At 48.5% G+C, this 18,582-nt stretch overlaps 1 protein-coding gene across 3 annotated transcripts in view; it reads right to left on the bottom strand.

The window, feature by feature from the left end:
- Positions 1 to 18,582, bottom strand: part of LOC142559717 (uncharacterized) — a 61,729-nt gene that overhangs the window by 4,438 nt on the left and 38,709 nt on the right. The window contains exons 5-6 of one of the 3 annotated variants that reach the window (XM_075671291.1): positions 6,421 to 6,517; positions 4,599 to 5,311 (exon numbers count right to left, since the gene is read on the bottom strand). The exons of 1 other annotated variant lie outside the window; for it this stretch is intronic. In XM_075671291.1, coding sequence (XP_075527406.1) covers positions 6,468 to 6,517 — 50 coding nt within the window. In that variant the 3' untranslated portion in view covers positions 4,599 to 5,311; positions 6,421 to 6,467. Of the gene's footprint in view, positions 1 to 4,598; positions 5,312 to 6,420; positions 6,518 to 18,582 lie in introns of those variants that run through there. One more of the 3 variants, XM_075671292.1, reaches the window with a different exon arrangement.

The following is an 18,582-nucleotide window of genomic DNA, read 5'->3' as shown; positions in this document are numbered from 1 at the left end:
GTCGCTGACCACTTCGCCATGTGCATTTAACACGCTGATCATGCGCACCTCCTTGGGGTTTATTATTTGCCAAAATTGACGAGGGCTGTTCGTAAGCATTTTAGGCAGTTCATCGTGAAAAAAGGAGAATTTAGCTTTCCGTATAGCCCTCAGATAATCGTCCTCGGCCACAAAATATTTCTCCCAAGCAGAGGGGTGTCCGTTTAGTTTGGCTGAGCGGAAGAGACGTTTCTTTTTGTTTTCAAGTCGCTTAAGCGTTTTAGTGAACCATGGCTTGTTACGATTTCCGCGGAATGTTATTCTCGGTATGAACTTATCAACGAGATCACCTAGCTTGTTTGTAAATATTGACCAGTTTTCATTAGTAGAACGCGTAGAACATAACCTCACGAACGTAGGAAGATGCACTCATATCACTATTAATTGCATCATAATTACCTTTATTGTACAGGCAGATTGTTCTGCTGACTAAATGGCGTTTTACGGGTTGAAACGAAAATGTGGCGTGAATTACTTTATAGTCGCTGACTTCAGGTAGATATGGTATTGATCATAAGCTTTCCGGATTACTGGTTGGGATGAGATCTAAGATGCTAGAAGTGCTCAGTGCAACGCATGTAGGTTCTGATACAAGTTGGGTTAAATTGAAATTAAGGCAGAAATCCACAAAATCTCTGGCAAGCTCAGTGCCCATAGTTATGGGGAGGTCATTGCTCCAGTCTATTTGAGGAAAGTTAAAATCACCAAAAAGGAGGACTTCTGCTTGCGGGTGTTGATTACTAAGGTCACTCAAACTGTTATGAAGTTTTAATGAGAAATCTGGAATATTATTCGGAGGCCTGTAGCAAACACCTAGAATGATAGTATGGGGGGAAGCATGAATAATTAGCCATAATACTTCAAGATCAGAAGTTATGTTTTTGGCTACGGAGCACGATAACTGCTGATGCACAGCAATCAGTACACTGCCCCCCCCCCGCATGCCTTTGCGATCCTTTCGGTATACATGAAATTCCGGTAGGTCGGCTAGTACTTCTGTACCTGTTATATCTTCTGTCAGCCACGTTTCGGTTATCACCATTATATTACTGTTGGATGATAAAACAAGGTTGGAAAAAGCGTCACGTTTGGGAAGGAAAGTGCTTGCGTTGGCAAAGATTACAGACAATGATATGTTAGACTTGGGTTTGACAGTGTAGCAGAAATTTTCACGCAGGGAAATTGCTATATTAATTCTTTGACAGACAGCGTTTGCTCATCGTAGACGTAGCGCTTATGGCCCATATGCAGTGTTTTGAATCGCAATGAAAAAGGTAATGATTTGCTTTTCGTGAAAGTTATGAGGTGCCTGCGAGCGTTTTGTACGGAACGAGTGAAATCCTCTCCAACGCTGAAGTTGGTTCCTTTGAACTTGCGGCCGTTAGAAAGAATCAATTCTTTTGTTTTACGGATGGTGAATTTTGCTATGACAGGACGGTGGCGATTAGTACCTGTGCGATGACAGAGACAATGTACGCGCTCAATTTCCTTCAGCTCGATACTAATATTCAGATGACCGTGGCAGTGCTTGATGATAAGTTGCTCGGTCTGGGCAAACGCCTCTGATCCAGTTGATTCAGGGAGGCCATAAAAAATAAGGTTATTGCGTCGTGTCTGGTTCTCGGCGTCATCAATACGCGTTTCAAGCCTGTGTACCACGGTGGCCACTTGAGCGGTAGACGTTTTGACGGTTTCAAAGTCGGAGCGCAGGGAGACAAGATTTTGATAATGCCCCTCTAGATCAGTCATGCGTTTGCCCATATCAGCAATAGCTTTGTCTGTCGACAATAAATGAACTTGCAGGTCTTGAACCTGACTGATTAATTATGACTGTCCAGCAGACAAGTTCTTCAATTCAACTAGTAAAGCGTTGGAGTCCGGCCCCGGGTTGCTTTCGATATTGCCCGACATCATCAACAAGGCACGAATTACATGAGAGCACTCAAGAGCGATAAGAAGGCAGCAGTGCGGGCTCGGCAGCTGAAGCAGGAAATAATTGCTAGACTTCTTACAAGAAAGACTGTAAGCTTTACCAACCTGCATGACAAGAGTGAATGGTTTAGCGATCTGCGTCTGTGCACAGCCGCCGAGCCCACAAGGCGCCACCGGCAGTGCCTGCTCTTTTGTAGTTGACCGTAAGGTTGATGTCGATGACACGTTCATCCATGCTGCATCGAGCACCACCGTCTTCAGTAGCGGTGTCATCGAAAACGCAGATCCTTATGCTTCTCTTCTCCCCATGATTTGTTTGCTTTACCTCCAACTTCAATATTCCTTCTTAATGTGGATGCACCACTCTTTATAGAAACAGTTTGCAATCTTTATGACATCCTAACTTTTAAAACCTTTCGGTTCTTTACTTGAAAAGAAGACTTAATGTACTAGTGGAATAATAATGCCTCCTAGATTGTTGTGGCTTCATCTGACCTAAATGTGCATTCTAAGCGACAGAATTGTAACAAAGTGCTTTTCTTCCTTAATTTGGAATTTTATTATTTTGTGGTTCTCGGCCTTTGGCTCTGGTACAACTGAACATCAGCAAAGTAAATTGTTGTATATAGTCAAGCCCAAGTATAAAAAACACCTTCGTTCCACGAAATATGTTCACTATATTTAGACTTCTGTAACTACTGATAAAAAACAGAACGAGGCATAAAACAATTTATTTATTCTCCAAAATATTGACACGTGTACTTGTTTATCTTTATCGGGTGACTTTTTTTCACCATCTAACAAATGTTAGCGCTCCGCGCAGGACGTGCCTGCATTTATAGAAAGTTTCTTTAATGTTATCGATGGTTGTATCCGTGGTCTGTTGTCAGCGAATCTTGTGTAATCTGATTGCATGTATACATGATGCGAATTGTGTAGTACTTTCTGGAAGACGCACATGCACCAACAATTACTCTGGAACCTTCGATGACTTATGTATAAAAGCCAATGTGCTTGACCTGCTGATGAGATTTCTGATTATCGCCGACTGTGTTCACCACTTTCATTGTGGTTTCATAGTCACTTGCTTTTGTGGGCACATGTTTGCCCAATAAAAGTTAGTTTCGCTGTTCACAGTTTTCCTACTGTGTTCTTGGCGGCCATTACTATGTGGCAATAGGCTCCCTAAAATCGCCCATTGAGCTTTAATTCGGTAATATTGACCCGATAATAGCGCTCTTCAAGTTTATTGACGAGTGGACGTGGTCATGTGTCAAGCTATCTTCACATGCAACATGCTTGAGGAAGGCTATGAAGCCTAAGACAGCGCCAGTGTTGAAACTGTTAGAGGGAAATGTTGGAGCCTTGCTGCAGTTTTGTGGTTATGCTCATCACCTGAAGCCTCCATGTCTGAAAGTTGTCTCAGCTCGCCAACAACTCCTTCTTTAGAGATGGTCTCTAAGACACCCAAACCCTCACGAGCAGCAAAAATAATCTAATGTTCGTCTGCAGTCTACAAGGATATCATTCGTGGCTCGGCTGAGCCGACACTCTGCACTTTGTCTTCGTAGACATCCACTAAGCAGAAGGATATCCAACTTCCCAGCTTTTCAAAAGCAATCTTTTGTTCTTGGAGGCTTGACACCTTTTGAAGATGCCTTCAGCATTTTTGTTCTGTCTAGGAGCAACATCCTGGGGCCTTGCCCTAGACTGATAGCTTTGCTAATACGTTGAGATCTTAAACTTCGTCAATCCCTATTTTTTTGCATAAATCACCATTCTCATCACCATTGGCAAGCATTTGATGAATCGTTTCTTTGATGTCTTTTCTTCCCTTTTTCTTTCTTTTCTTTGAAGTTTCAAACCTCTGGGGAAAGAAAAAAGTTTGTTCTACACTGTTCAAGTGTGTCGGCAAGCACAACCTAAAAGAAGGTCCCATGGCCACAGTCGTGATCAGTGTAAGAATATTCTAATACACTCTAGTCGTGATTACCTCTGTGACACAACAATTGTGACAATCCATGTGCCAGCCAAAAAAAACTAACAGAGCATGAAAATTGAGGTGTGGCTCTGCTGATTGCTTGCGTTCATGTGGAATGCACTGTGTAGGCACCATGCAGCCTCGCTTATCACGTGGCTTTTTGAGATGCTGCCTCACCACATTTCATTCTGTTCTTTGTAACTGAACCAATCAGGGCGCGCTTGGCCGAATCTCACATCACATTGTTATATGTGGGCTCGACTGTATAACAAAGTATAAATCTAAAATGTTTCTCGCACATACTGGTGTGTGGTGAATATGTGGACATACAATGAATATGATATAACGGATAACGAAAGTTTTTTTTTTTTTTGTCAGATGAGGCTTCATGACAACATGATTGTGACAGTGGATGCATGTAATTGTTGCACTGTTGCTCCACCTTGAGCATTGAGATTAGACACCTGTTAGCTTGGCATACAGAAAAGCAGTGCAAAAGTATACTCAGAGGGCAAATCAAACATGGACCGAAACGCACAAGTAGTGTAGTGCACCAATGGTTGCTGTGCAGTTTCTTGCCATAAGCACTCTCTATTCTCACCAGTCGTTGCTAATATGTGTATGCTCAACTAGTTACCGACACAACTGACAAGACAGAATGGCACACTTTATTATAAATCCTCCACAAAGCACTGCTTCGCACCACCACAAAATGCATAATAGCATAGGCGGAAAGTTTTCATTTTTCTGGGGAGGGGGCTAAGGCCCAACCTGCTTTCCAGACCCCACCTTTATATTATAAACGAGATTTATCGAGGCTCGTAGCGACAGCCAGTTCTAGGATGCACCGAGTACAGTCCCCTAGCTCGAGCCTCTGCTGCGTGCTTGATGCTGCTCACTCTGTACTCACGTTTGTTATTGTCCTTACAATGGCCCCTGTCATATGCAAGAGGCATGGGACACAAAAAGAAGAGGACGATGTGCGCCGACCGGTCCGAACGGCACGCGCCCTCGAGGCGCATGAACGGAGGTATGATCGGAGGAGAAGCGGCGCCAAGGTGGTACTATCGACGTGGCTCTGGGCCGAGAAGGTTGGAGAGCCAGCTTCGTACTGGCGACGGGACGACCCATGGAGGTTCGGACAGGCCCGTGACGCTGGCGACCCAGGGTGTGGCCGTCGACCTCGGCAACGTTCGAGCGAGGCTCCCTGGACCTGCTGTAGCCTCCCACGACAGTGCCGGGCACTCCAGGAATTGGATCCCCCTTCTTCGGCAGACTAGCACGGACGGTAGTCCCCGGGGCGTCCCGCCAGCACTTGGAGAAGCGGCGGAGCTCGGTGTTAGGCCTAGCCAGGCAGGCCTGAGTGAAACGTCAGCAACATAGTTACGGACGCCGGCATCCGAGACGGAGAAGCTGGTCAGCCGGTGCCAAGGAAGCAAAACTTGCGGAGTCGGCGGGAGCATTGACGGTGACCAAGAGCCAACGCACATCGGACTTAAGAGGAAGCTTTAGCTCGGGCCCAACTCCAACGCGGCCTATTCAAATACATGTAAAACGCAAAAACATTTTTATGAGATAACCCCTAGACCGATTTTGATGAAATTTGTTGCATTTGAAAGAGAAAGTTAAATTCTAGTGACTGTTGGAAGCGGAATTTCGATTTAGGGCTTGAATTTCCCTAAAACAATTTTCAAATATTTGACCGTTTGAAAAAAATAGAAGCACGAAGTTTACAAATTGATAGCTATGCATCAAGAACTGATATCGCGGTTCTGTAAACGGCATCCATTAGATCATTCAAAGCGGACAAATTCAATATGTCATTTTACATCTTACATGAATTTGTTACGTTGGTTACAATGGTTTTACAAAAGTTGTATTTCCCTATGATTAAATTTTTTTGTATTCATGTGTAACATATCAATTTTGTCCGCTATGGATGTACTTTTAGATGCAATTCACAGAATTGTATTATAATCTTTAGTGGTTAAGTTACAGAGTTGTAAACTTGATAGTTTCGTTTTCTGAAAATTTCCGATTTTTGCCAATTTTTAATAAAAGATTGACGACCTAACTCAAAAATTCGAAACCAACAGTCACTAGATTTTAAGTTTTTCTTTTGAATGCAACAAACCTCGTCAAATTTGGTGCAGTGGTTGCCGAGAAAAACGAATTCTCCTTTTACATGTATTTAGATAGGAGCACTCGAGCTAAAGCTTCCTCTTAAGAGTGACGTGCGCCAATGGAACCTTGTAAGAGCGTTCTTTTTTGTCAGCGTGCAGCCATAGGCCAGGGTTGCCGGACTTTCGCGCGAAACGCGCTAAGGACGCAGGTAGGCGAAGATAAGCACACTGTTTTGGCTAAGCAAGTGTGGATTTTTATTTTTCGCCGATTGAGTTTTGACTTTTCCTTTTCCAGTGCGTTTTATATTGGGGTAGTCATTAGTAAGGTCTGTTTGCTGTGCTCACCTGCGTCTCCCGACTCCGACTCTCCCAACATCCGCACGGCCCCGAGATCACTGTGACAGCCCCGCGGAAATAAAGGAGTCATCCTGGTGACAGTTTTCTGGAAGGACGGTAGAATGGTGATATGGCTTGAGACACTGAACGTGAACGACTTCATGGTTACGACATTTCATGTGCGGCGTTAGCGGCTCAACCAGGTAATTAACAGGTGACATTCTCTCGAGAACGCGGTATGGCCCATCATACTTCAGAAGGAATCTTGAAGCGAGCCCAGGCGTGCGGTGTGGCACTAACAACCAGACGAGGGCATCCGGGAGAAAAGTGGGAGTCGAGTTGATGGTTCTGGTCATCCAAGGTGAATTGGCGGGCCAGCTGGCGACATTCTTTGGCATGTCTGGCGGCTTCCGAGATTGGCAGGCATTCGGATGGTTCCGGCCGGCAGGGCAGAATGGTGTCGATTGTGTGCGAAGGATGACGGCCGTAAAGAAGGTAAAAGGGTGAGAATCCGCTAGTGGCCCGAGTTGCAGTGTTGTAGGTGTAGGTGATAAACAGAAGAACTAGGTCCCAATTAGAGTGATCAGGTGAGACATACATGGTGAGCATGTCACCAAAAGTTCGATTAAAGTGTTCTGTGGTACTGTTGGTCTGTGAGTGATAACCAGTGAATTTATGATGAACAATAGCGCATTCAGCAAGCAGTTGTTCGAGGACTTCAGATAAGAAGGCCTCTGTCGCTCAAAAGTTCATGTTGACTTCCATGACAAAGGAGAAAACGGCGTAGTAGGAAATTGGCAACCTCCTGCGCTGTAGCATTTGGTAGAGCAGCAGTCGCCGCATAACATGTTAAGTGGTCTACCACGATTATCCACCTGTTGCCGGTAGGAGTCAACGGAAGTGGCCCATAGAGATCTATGCCCACGCGATCAAAGGGTCGGGGATGGGCACTGTAAAGGCTCGAGTTCACCGGCGGAGTTGTGTGGTGGCGCTATGTGGCATTGGCACTCATGACAAGAGTGGACGAAGTTTCGAGCGAAATTGTACATTCCCCGCCAGTAATAGCGGTGTCGAAGTCTTTCGTAGGTCTTGAAGACTCCTGCGTGGCCACACTGAGGGTCGACGTAAAATGAGGAGCAGAGCTCTGATCGCAAGATTCTCAGAATTACAAGTAACGAGGTGCATCCTTCTGGGGCATAGTTGCATCAATAGAGTAGTTGGTCTCAAATTGCAATATCAGAAACTTCGTGCCAAAGCGTTCATGACGCTGGAACTTTTGAGATATCCAAGAGAAGGTCGAACAGACATGCAGTCCAGGGATCATTACGCTGTGCGGCAGGGATAGTGTCAAAGTCCAGAGAGGACAATGTGCACTTGCAGCGTCAGCGTCGTAGTGCTTTCGGCCGGAACAATAAAACACGCGGATCTCGTACTCTTGAATTCGCAATGGCCAGCGAGCAAGACAGCCCGATGGGTCTTTTACTGTCAACATAGTGCATGGCAGCCAACATAGTGCATGGTAGTCTGTCACTACGTCAAAAAATCAGCCATTAAATATGGGCAAAACTTGCCAAGCGCCCACACAATGGCCAAACACTCCTTTTCTGTTATGCTGTAATTCGTCTCCACCATGGTTAACGTGCGACGACGTATTGTGTGTGGCCAGGTTGACGCTGTGCCAACACAGCGCCAAGGCCTACACTGCTTCCATCTGTATGGATTTCGGTTGCCGCTTGAGGGTCGAAATGGCGAAGAATGGGTGGCGTCGTGGAAAGACGGCGCAAGGTTGTGAAGGAGTCGTCACACTCTGGAGGCCTGATGAGACATCTCTAGCGCCACCAAGCAGCTGCGTGAGAGGCGATATAATTGTCGCAAAGTTTCGAACGAATCGCTGGAAGTAAGAGCAGAGGCCGATGAAACTGCGTAGCTCTTTCATAGTCGTAGGTTGTGGGAACACAGTAACAGCACGTAGCTTCTCGGGATCCTGGCGAATGCCCTTCTTTGACACGACATGGTCTAAAATTGTGAGCTGACGAACAGAAAATTGACACTTCTTCAGGTTAAGTTGCAACCCGGCGTTGGTCAAGTGAGTACGTGCTGGAGGTGGAGCAGGTGCATTGCGAAATCGTGGGCGAACACCACAATGTCCTCAAGATAGTGTAGCGGCAGCAGCATCGGCGTCGCACGAGGGATGACGTAGACGCTCGCGTCTACACGAGGCTCGAGCGGCTGGCGCTCCGGCACGGGCTAGCGTTCCGAAGGAGATCATTAAAAAGAATGCTACGCTAAGAGACGGACTGTCGGTTCTTCCTCTCCTGCGAGAGCCCGAGACTTTAACGGTCTACGTGGTCGCACGTCGCCACAGTTTGGTGAACCCGGACGTGATACTGCCATACGCTCCTGTGGTAGAGACGACCATAGACCAGACCGACGCTACGAGAGCTCAAGGCCAGAACCCATCCGAGGAACGCGGTGAGCCCTCCTGTTCCGCCATCGCTGTCCGCCTCCCACAGTACTGGGACCAGCATCCTTCGGCGTGGTTTCTTCAGGCCGAAGCGCAATTTCAAGTCGCTGGTATCCGCTCTCAAGCCTCGAAGTTCCATTACGCTGTCGCAGCGCTCTCGCCCGCCGCCATTGACGAGGTGGCAGATTTGCTGAACTCCCCATTGTCTGCCGCCGCCTATGACGATCTCAAGGCAGCACTGTTACAGCGCACAGCAGCTTCACAACGTTCTCGCATCCAGCAGCTTCTGTCCGCTGAAGAACTCGGCGACCGCCGCCCTAGTCAACTTCTTCGCCGAATGAGCCAGCTGCTCGGAAACAACGCGAGATCCATCGACGACACGCTGTTGCGCGAACTGTTTTTGCAACGACTCCCGGCTAACGTGCAGATGGTCCTGGCGACAGCCTCTACCATGGACCTTACCGGACTTGCCGCTTTGGCCGACAAAGTCATGGAAGTAGCCACCCCAACTATCGCAGTCACGTCACCGTCTCCGGGTGACAATACAACCGCTCTGCAAACTCTTCCCTGCTCTTCCGCAGTGCAATCTCCGCTCGACTCCTTGTGTGAGCGCCTGGAACGCATCATCTGTGGAGCGGAACATCGCCACGCGTCTCATCGCCCACGCAGCCGTAGTTCCAGCAGATCAAGACGCACGGGCACTCAAAATGAAGTCTCAACTACAACGCCTGGCGTTTGCTACTACCACCGCCGTTTTCGAAACGACGCTCGTCACTGTCGGCGTCCCTGCGCTTGGCAGGGAAACAGGCCGGCCGACCTCTAACGGCGACGAGTGGTCCGGCCCAACACACAAGTCGCCTTTTCTACGTGACGGACGGAGTTACGGGACAACGATTCTTAGTCGACACAGGTGCTGACGTCAGCATTCTCCCCGCCCAGCGCTCCGACCGAAAAGCGACTCCTGTGTCGTTTTTGCAAGCAGTCAACGGCACCAGGATTCCAGTTTTCTCGTCACGCTCCGTCATGCTAAACCTTGGCCTTCGACGAGCGTTCCGCTGGATTTTACTGGTTGCAGACGTCCGTCATGCAGTCATTGGAGCGGACTTCTTGCATAACTACGGACTCCTTGTGGACATCCAACGACGCCGTCTCATCGACTCCGTGACCCAGCTATCCGTTCCCGGTGTCCCATCATCAGGCACATCGCCCATAGCGCCTATTTCTGCCCTGTTGGACAAACCTTACGCCGCGCTCCTACGCGAGTTTCCCACTTTGACGCGCCTGCCGGACTGGACGCAACCGGTACAACATGACGTGTGCCATCACATCGTCACCTCCGGCCCACCGGTCTACTTCCGACCCCGGCGATTGTCCTCGGAGAAACTCAAGATCGCTCGCGCGGATTTCGAACACATGCTGCAACTTGGCATCATCCGCCCTTCCTCCAGTAACTGGGCATCACCACTTCACAAGGTGCCTAAGAAGACGGGAGACTGGCGCCCATGCGGTGATTACCGGGCACTAAACAACGTCACCGTTCCTGATCGCTACCCTCTACCGAACATTCAGGACTTCACGGTAGCGTTGCACGGTGCGACGATCTTTTCTAAGATCGATCTCGTTCGCGCCTACCATCAACTACTGGTCGCTGAAGAAGACATTCCCAAGACCGCCATCACCACACCCTTCGGTCTTTTCGAATTTCTCCGCATGCCTTTCGGTTTACGGAACGCGGGCCAATCCTTTCAGCGTTTCATTGATTTCGTCACCCGAGGTTTGCCTTTCGTTTTTGCATACATTGACGACCTTCTCGTCGCAAGCTCTTCGGCAGAAGAACATCTTAACCACTTGCGGTTGTTGTTTTCACGCCTTGCCAGTAAAGGAATTGTCATCAACGCCGCCAAGAGTGAATTCGGTCAAACCGAACGAGTTCCTCGGTCATATCATCGGCGCTAACGGCATTCGACCACTGCCGTCCAAGATTCGCGTCATCGAAAACCTTCCCCGACCGACCACACTCACCAAGCTTCGCCAGTATCTCGGTTTCGTCAATTTCTACCGCCGATTCATTCCCGAGTGCGCACGACTTGTGGCTCCGCTAGACGCCCTCCTGGTAAACAAACGCAAACAAGTGCTTCAGTGGACTGAAGAGGCCACCGACGCTTTCACAAGAGTCAAGTCTGCCCTCGCCGACGCCACGCTGCTTAGACACCCAAAGCCAGACGCACCCACTGCCATCAAGACCGACGCTTCAAACAACGCCGTTGGTGCCGTTCTGCAGCAATTCATCGACAATGCGTGGCATCCACTCGCTTTTTTCTCCAAGAAACTGAAGCCTGCGCAGTCCCGCTACAGCGTGTTCGGCCGTGAATTACTCGCTGTTTACCTGGCTATCAAGCATTTTCGCCATTTCCTCGAAGGCCGTGCATTCACTGTCTTGACGGACCACAAGCCCCTTGTGCACACAATGAATCGTTCGGCGTCCTGTTACTCGCCCCGCGAGGTTCGACACCTTTCCTACATTTCCGAGTTTACAACAACGTTCCGCCACATCAAGGGCACCGACAACGTTCCAGCCGACGTCCTCAGTCGTGTCAATGTCGTTTCCACGTTGACATCGGAACCTTTCATCGTCGAGGCCGACTTACTCGCCAGTCAACAGCGTGACGACACTGAACTTCGTACACTCCGGAATTCTTCAACGTCCCTGAAATTGGAAGACGTTGTTGTGACCCCAGATGGTACATCCGTCGTGTGCGACACTTCTAACGACACACCTAGACCATATATTCCGGCATCCCTTCGCAGACGTCTATTCGAAACCGTGCACAACCTGTCGCACCCTGGCATACGCGACACAGAAGCTCCTTTCCAGTCGTTTCGTTTGGCCTCGGCTAAACGCGCAAGTTCGCGACTGGGTTCGCTGCTGTTTGTCGTGTCAACGTTGGAAGATCCAGCGTCACCCCATTCCGCCTGCCAAGTCTTTTCTTCCACCGGATGCTCGTTTTGACACCGTACACCTGGACCTCGTCGGCCCTCTCCCACCCTCGAAAGGCTACTGCTACATACTGACATGCATCGACCGTTATACACGGTGGCCAGAAGCTACACCTATACCTGACATCTCAGCGCCTACTGTTGCAGCAGCTTTCATGTCTACGTGGATCGCAAGGTTCGGCTGCCCATCCACAATAATCACAGATCGCGGTCGGCAGTTTGACTCAGCACTTTTCAACGAGCTACTCAAACTACTCGGAACGACACGTTTTCGCACAACTGCTTACCACCCTCAGTCCAATGGACTAGTTGAACGTTTTCACCGGCATCTCAAGGCCTCCCTTATGGCACATGAATCGTCGGAGAAGTGGGTCCTACATTTGCCCCTTGTCTTACTTGGCATCAGAGCCGCACTCAAGAGTGACCTAGGTTGCTCCTGTGCTCAGCTAGTCTACGGCACCCACCTACGCCTTCCGTGCGATTTCTTTGTCGCCTCCCCCCAAACGCCTATGCCATCACCTGCCGACTACGTTGCCGAACTGCAAGCTTTCTTCAGCCAGATGCGCCCCGTGCCTACACGTTCACAAGAAGCAAGGTCCCCGTACGTTTCTCCCGCACTCAGCTCTGCTACCCACGTTTTCGTGCGTAACTGTGCCGTGTGGAAGCCTTTGCAACCACACTACTCCGGGCCATATTGTGTTCTAGAGCGTCGTCCGACGACGTTTGTTGTGAATGTCAACGGCCGATCAGACACAATTGCCCTGGAACGTCTCAAACCTGCCTACATAGAAGCACCCACGCCATCAGCTCCACCAGTATGCGACGCGACCCTGCTGCATCCTTCGCCGCCGCCAGTGCACGTGACACCCAAGACCAACGCCAAGACACGCCGCGTCACGTGGACTTTCCATCGTTCGTCGAACTTTCCTCCTCTCTAGGGGGGGAGCCCTCTGTAGCGGCAGCAGCATCGGCGTCGCACGAGGGATGACGTAGACGCTCGCGTCTACACGAGGCTCGAGCGGCTGGCGCTCCGGCACGGGCTAGCGTTCCGAAGGAGATCATTAAAAAGAATGCTACGCTAAGAGACGGACTGTCGGTTCTTCCTCTCCTGCGAGAGCCCGAGACTTTAACGGTCTACGTGGTCGCACGTCGCCACAATAGCAAGAACAGATTTTCCGTTTGATGCCACGCAGAACAGTATCCATCATTCTTTTGAATGTAGCAGGTGTGTTGCAAAGTCCAAAAAGCATGACGATGAATTCATACAAGTCATCTGGTGTAAACAAAGACAGTTTTCGGGCGATCGGCCTCTGCCATCGGAACCTGCCAGTAGCCTGACTGCAAATCCAGGGAAGAAAAGAACTCGGCTGGCCAGAGCAACATCAATGCGTGGTAATGGGTAGACATCTTTCAGCGTGATCTTGTTCAACCGTTGAAAATCAACACAGAAGTGGATGGAACAGTCTTTCTTTGTGACGAGTACCACGAGGGAGGCCCGTGGGCTCTGTGAAGGTTGAAAGGCGCCTAGACGGAGCATGTCATTGATATGGTCTGGAATTAAGCGACGTTCCATAGTGGACAGGCGATATGGTCTTTCGCAGCGGTGAGTGAGAGCCAGTGTGGATGTGATGTTTGACTGTCGATGCAAGGTCAAGAGATGTTTACACAATGTCGAAAGAACGGTGGAAATGCTGGATGATTGAGGGAAGTTGAGATCGCTGCGAATGTGTCAGGTTGTTGGCGGTGAACAGGCTGAACACAGCAGTCCATGTTGAGTCGGGTATGGAAAGGGCACTCAGTTCATAGGTGGCAGTAGAAGGCACTTCGTCAAGGACAGAAACCGTGTTGAATCGACTGACGCGACATAACCAAGGCATTCGTGGCGGAGCAGTGATAGTGGCCATAAAAATTATTGTAAATGGGCATTGTGCTGACACTGGCGGCAAGGTCAAGAGCTGCAAAGGGCAAGGGAAGTGCTTTTCAGGTAACAAAGTGATGAGAGGGCACGAAGAAGACCATCCCGTCGAATATAGTACTACACAAGACGGGTGCGAATGCTGAAGAGCATGGTGAAATACAGGTGTCTTCTTTCACAGCAATTTTAGCGGCAGGATGAGCATCGACCGAGGCCAGGTCACCAAGTTGGGAAAGTTCCATCTCAGCCGGAGCGGAATTGACGATGGCATTGTGGCGTGAGAGAAAATCCCATTCTAAAATAACGGCATGGGAGTACGATGAACTCAATCATGTATAAAACGTCCTATACGGTCGCACGGGCTGTACAAGCAGCGGTAGGGCGAATGGGTAGAGCACTCGCCGTTCGAAGCGATAATCCAAACACACGTCAGTTTACGAAGCGAGTGGCAAAACCTGGCATCCATAACTGAAATAGCAGCACCGGTATCGACGAGGACGACCGTAGCGACATCTTCGTTAAACACATCAATGACATTGGCAGCTAAAGGAGGAGGACTTCGGCATGTCGACATTTGCAGTTCTTGCCTTGGGAGTTGCATCATCTAGTGTCCCTCTTCGTTAGAGACGGGTCGTCAACGCATAGGGGAAAGCGACCAGCGACGTGGGGAGGGTGACCGGAGGTGTTCGAAGCGAGGACGGCGATCAGTCTGGGAGTGAGCTGGTAATAGCTCGAAGGGACCGTAAGGCGCATTTGGATCAGGTGGCACATAGGGCGCTCGTCGATCGTCGTGGAACGCCTGCGATCGGCAGTGGCAGAACCTTGCAACATGACTGGGATACCTACATGCAAAGCATATAGGGCGATTGTCCAGCGTACGCCACGGGTTAGCAACGGCAGTGGTGGCCCAAGGGGGACGGGAGCGGGAGGGCAGTGCACAGGCTGCTGGAAGTGACGTACGGGCACGCTGCGAGGGGCCATTCCAGCAACTGTAGCATAAGTGACCGGTGTAGCCACGGGATCCTGCTGGTGAACAGCCGGCAGCGCTTCTGCAACCTCTTCGTGGATCACGTTATGGAGATGAGACGGCAAAGTGCTGGCTTCTTCGCGGTCGAAATCCTTGATTTGGGTTATCAGGGAGGCTTGTTCAGGGCCGGGGGCTAGGCTGCAGAGCAACGCCATATTTAGTGGGGGCGTTGCCTTGTCAGGCTCAATCTCGCCCATGTGAAAGGGAGGAAGTGCACTGTTTTCTGTGGTACGTGAGACAGTGCGGGGAGGGGAGGGAGAAAGAGGGATGACATTCTACTTCGCCAGCAACTGCACATGTGGCGGCTGCGCGCGGCTGTATCTCGAGAGCGATTTGCGTTAGGGGCAGAGTGTAGGTATGTTGGCGACTCGTACCTTTGTGCGTGCTGTGTGTTCTCGGCGCTCACTTTGCATTGAAGATCACTTCACTCGCTGCTGCTGCCGCATTTCCTCATGCAAGCATTTTGACAGCGAGTGCCCACCGTCATAGAGTATGATGTGTTATGTTTGCTGTGCACGCTGACACCATGCTTGTTATCTTAGTTTAGGCACATTCGAAATGCTCTGAAGGCCTGCCAGTACACGTATTAGGCATATCGGTGCTCGTACTGTGACAGGAAATACCGGGTGCACGCATGTACAATTAAGGAATACATTCTGTGTCCCGTGGCAATAGCCCCGTCCCACGCTTGTTATGCTTCACTGCAATGCGTACTGTGCATGCTCCGGCACCTCAGCAACATCTACGTGCTCGCAGCAGGATAAAGGACGGACGCCTCTGGGGTTCCACTTCAGTGGGTCTAGCGGCAGCATCGCAAACATGTGCTACAAATTTGCCTACTTCTTCTTACAGGTATGCAATTGGTATGGTTGTAAATGCTATAGAAATGATGATCGCTTTTTGTTGCTGCTGCCAGACCCTCCCACATTCTTTTTCCCGAAAAGTGCTACCGGTCTTGTGCACATGTTGAAAAGCCTGTTGATTCTTTCAGGCGACATAGAAACTAATCCGGGTCCCATCACTGAAAAAATGTTCGCCGAATTGCTATCAGGACAGGCTAGCATAAGCAACGAAATATCTGCACTAACCTCCAAAATCGCCTCTTTCGATGATCGTCTATCTAAACTAGAGTCACTTGTCGCCAACACCAAAGATGCCGGTGAGCGCGTGCAGGAACTAGAAAATACTGTTTCTGGTCTCTCAGATATGATCCAAAAGCTGGAGCGTAAGAATGATGACCTTGAAAATCGGTCGCGACGGAATAACTTGGTTATTTATGGATTATCTGAAACACTGAATGAAACACCTGAGGCACTTCTTCCTTCAGTACTAAGCATGCTATAGTCAAAGCTTGACGTCACATGTGATAACATCGAGCGTTGCCACAGACTTGGGCAAAAAAGGACAGGTAAAGGTAGACCAGTAAAAACTGTTGGATTTTCGAACTAAACTAGATACCTTAGCTAACGCACGCAAACTGAAAGGTTCAAACATTTACATCAGTGAAGACTTTTCTGCACGCGTACGACAGGTGCACAGAAGCCTATGGCAGAATTCAACGGAACTCAGAAAAGTCGCAAAGAAAGTACGGTTATAACAAGAGCACCTGATTATTGACAGTGTTCGGTACGAGTGGAGCGATGCCAGAAAGTGCATTGTCAGGGCATCTGATTACACTGCTCCCAGGAATTCCAACTGACTTCCACATAAAAGGAAACTAACACTTCTGAACTTTAATGCGCGCAGCTTGGTTAACAAATATGTTTGTTTCAACTGGCTTGTAGAATGTCACAAACCATCAGTAATATGTGTTACTGAGACTTGGCTTCATGACTCCATTTCTGAGAATGAATTTTTGCTGCCTGGTTACTCGGTGTTGAGAAATGACAGGACTGTTGGTCGCGGTGGTGGCGTAGCGCTTTTTATTTCTAAAGATATTAAATACGTTTTGCTGCCGAAGCTTAATGATAGCGAATCGGTTTGGTGCTAGATTGACTTTGGCGGCTTTACTACTGTGATTGGCGCTGTATACCGACCGCCAAATGATGTCAATTCAATCCATGCTGTCACGGATTATATTGCAGTGAACAGGCTACAAAAAAGCCAGTTAATAATATGTGGCGATTTTAATGCCCCCTACATTGACTGGCGTTCTCTCTCTTCTACTGGACGTGATCGACCCATCTGCGACGCTCTAATCAATCTCGCTGTGTCATATGATTTGACACAGGTCGTTAGCTCGTGCACCCGAGAATCTGCTATTTCGGATTTGGTCTTCCTTAGTGATGGGCTCCTGTATAGCGAATGTGACGTTGTGGAGGGCATCTCCGATCACAAGGCGGTAATTGTCCACCTAGATATTGCTCTAGAGCCCAATAAACCAACATATAGTACTGTCCATGACTTTTCCCGAGCTGACGACAATTCTATTGTTGCCTCGCTTGCATCACACTTTGATGAGTTTATGTTTTCGAGTGATGCCTTAGGTGTTGACCTGTTAGTTGAAATGTTTCACAACATTGTCGAAGAGTGCATAGCTAATTTCGTACCAAAAAAATGTGTAAAGCGAAACCCGAAGCACCCTTGGTACACTAGAGAGATTATACAGTTGATTCGCCAGATAAAGCGCTTCCGCCGTGGCTCTCGCACTCAGAATGTCCGAGAAAACTCAATGCTCGCATCACTCAGACAAACTCTTAAGACTAAAATGCAGCACGCTAGAGACTACTACTATAACAACACTCTGATGACATTCCTAAAAGACAACCCATCCAAATTCTGGAAAACGATTGTTCCTCCTGTGTCCAACTCAACTTCTATGGTCATTAACGGACAGTCGTGTTCAAATGCTGTCATAATCTCTGAAGCGTTCAATACATATTTTAAATCTGTTTTTATTGAAGATAACGGCATTATCCCTACGTTTCACTGTGGTAGTGCTTCAGCATGTTTTCCAAAACTTCAGATAACGCTTAGCGGAGTTCACGGCCTCTTGTTAAATATTGATACTAGTAAAAGTGCAGGACCAGATAACATTCCAAACACCTTTTTAAAGAGATACTGTGAATACTGTGCACGGTATCTCACTATCATCTTTCAAAAATCTGTTGAATCGCAAACTGTTCCCAGTGTATGGAAGGTTGCTCAAGTTGTACTGATACACAAATCTGGCATTAGGCAAACAATTTCTAATTATAGACCAATTTCATTATTATCTACTTGTTGTAAACTACTAGAACACTTAATTCATAAGCATATTATACAGTACCTCAACTATAACAACATTCTTTCACATCATCAGCATGGTTTTAGATTGGGTTTTTCCACGGTTACACAACTAATTGAATTCACTCACGACGTTGCTACTACACTTAACAATTGTGGCCAGACTGACGCCATATTTGTTGACTACTCCAAAGCATTTCACAAGGTATGTCATGCTAAGTTACTTATGAAGCTTGACTCTTTATTCAGAGGCATACACGGCAATCGCTTGCTTGGCTGGATAAGAGACTACTTGCATCGGCGGTCCCAGTTTGTCTCATTTAATCAGGCGCACTCATCTTCAGTCGGTATTTCTTCCGGCGTACCACAGGGCTCCGTATTGGGACCGCTTTTATTCATTATTTACCTTAATGATGTCGAGAGTGTTGTTACTAACACTGCTGTTAAGCTCCGTTTGTATGCAGACGACTGTGTCTTGTACTTTAATCGTCAGCGTCAATGCCCAGGAGATGCTGAATAACACCTTCAATGCCTTCTGCAACT

The sequence above is a fragment of the Dermacentor variabilis genome, chromosome 10 (genome assembly GCF_050947875.1).
Source record: "Dermacentor variabilis isolate Ectoservices chromosome 10, ASM5094787v1, whole genome shotgun sequence".
Taxonomy (NCBI): domain Eukaryota; kingdom Metazoa; phylum Arthropoda; class Arachnida; order Ixodida; family Ixodidae; genus Dermacentor; species Dermacentor variabilis.
The sequence above is the reverse complement of the archived record's forward strand: the minus strand, read 5'-3'. Positions and strand labels throughout refer to the sequence as shown.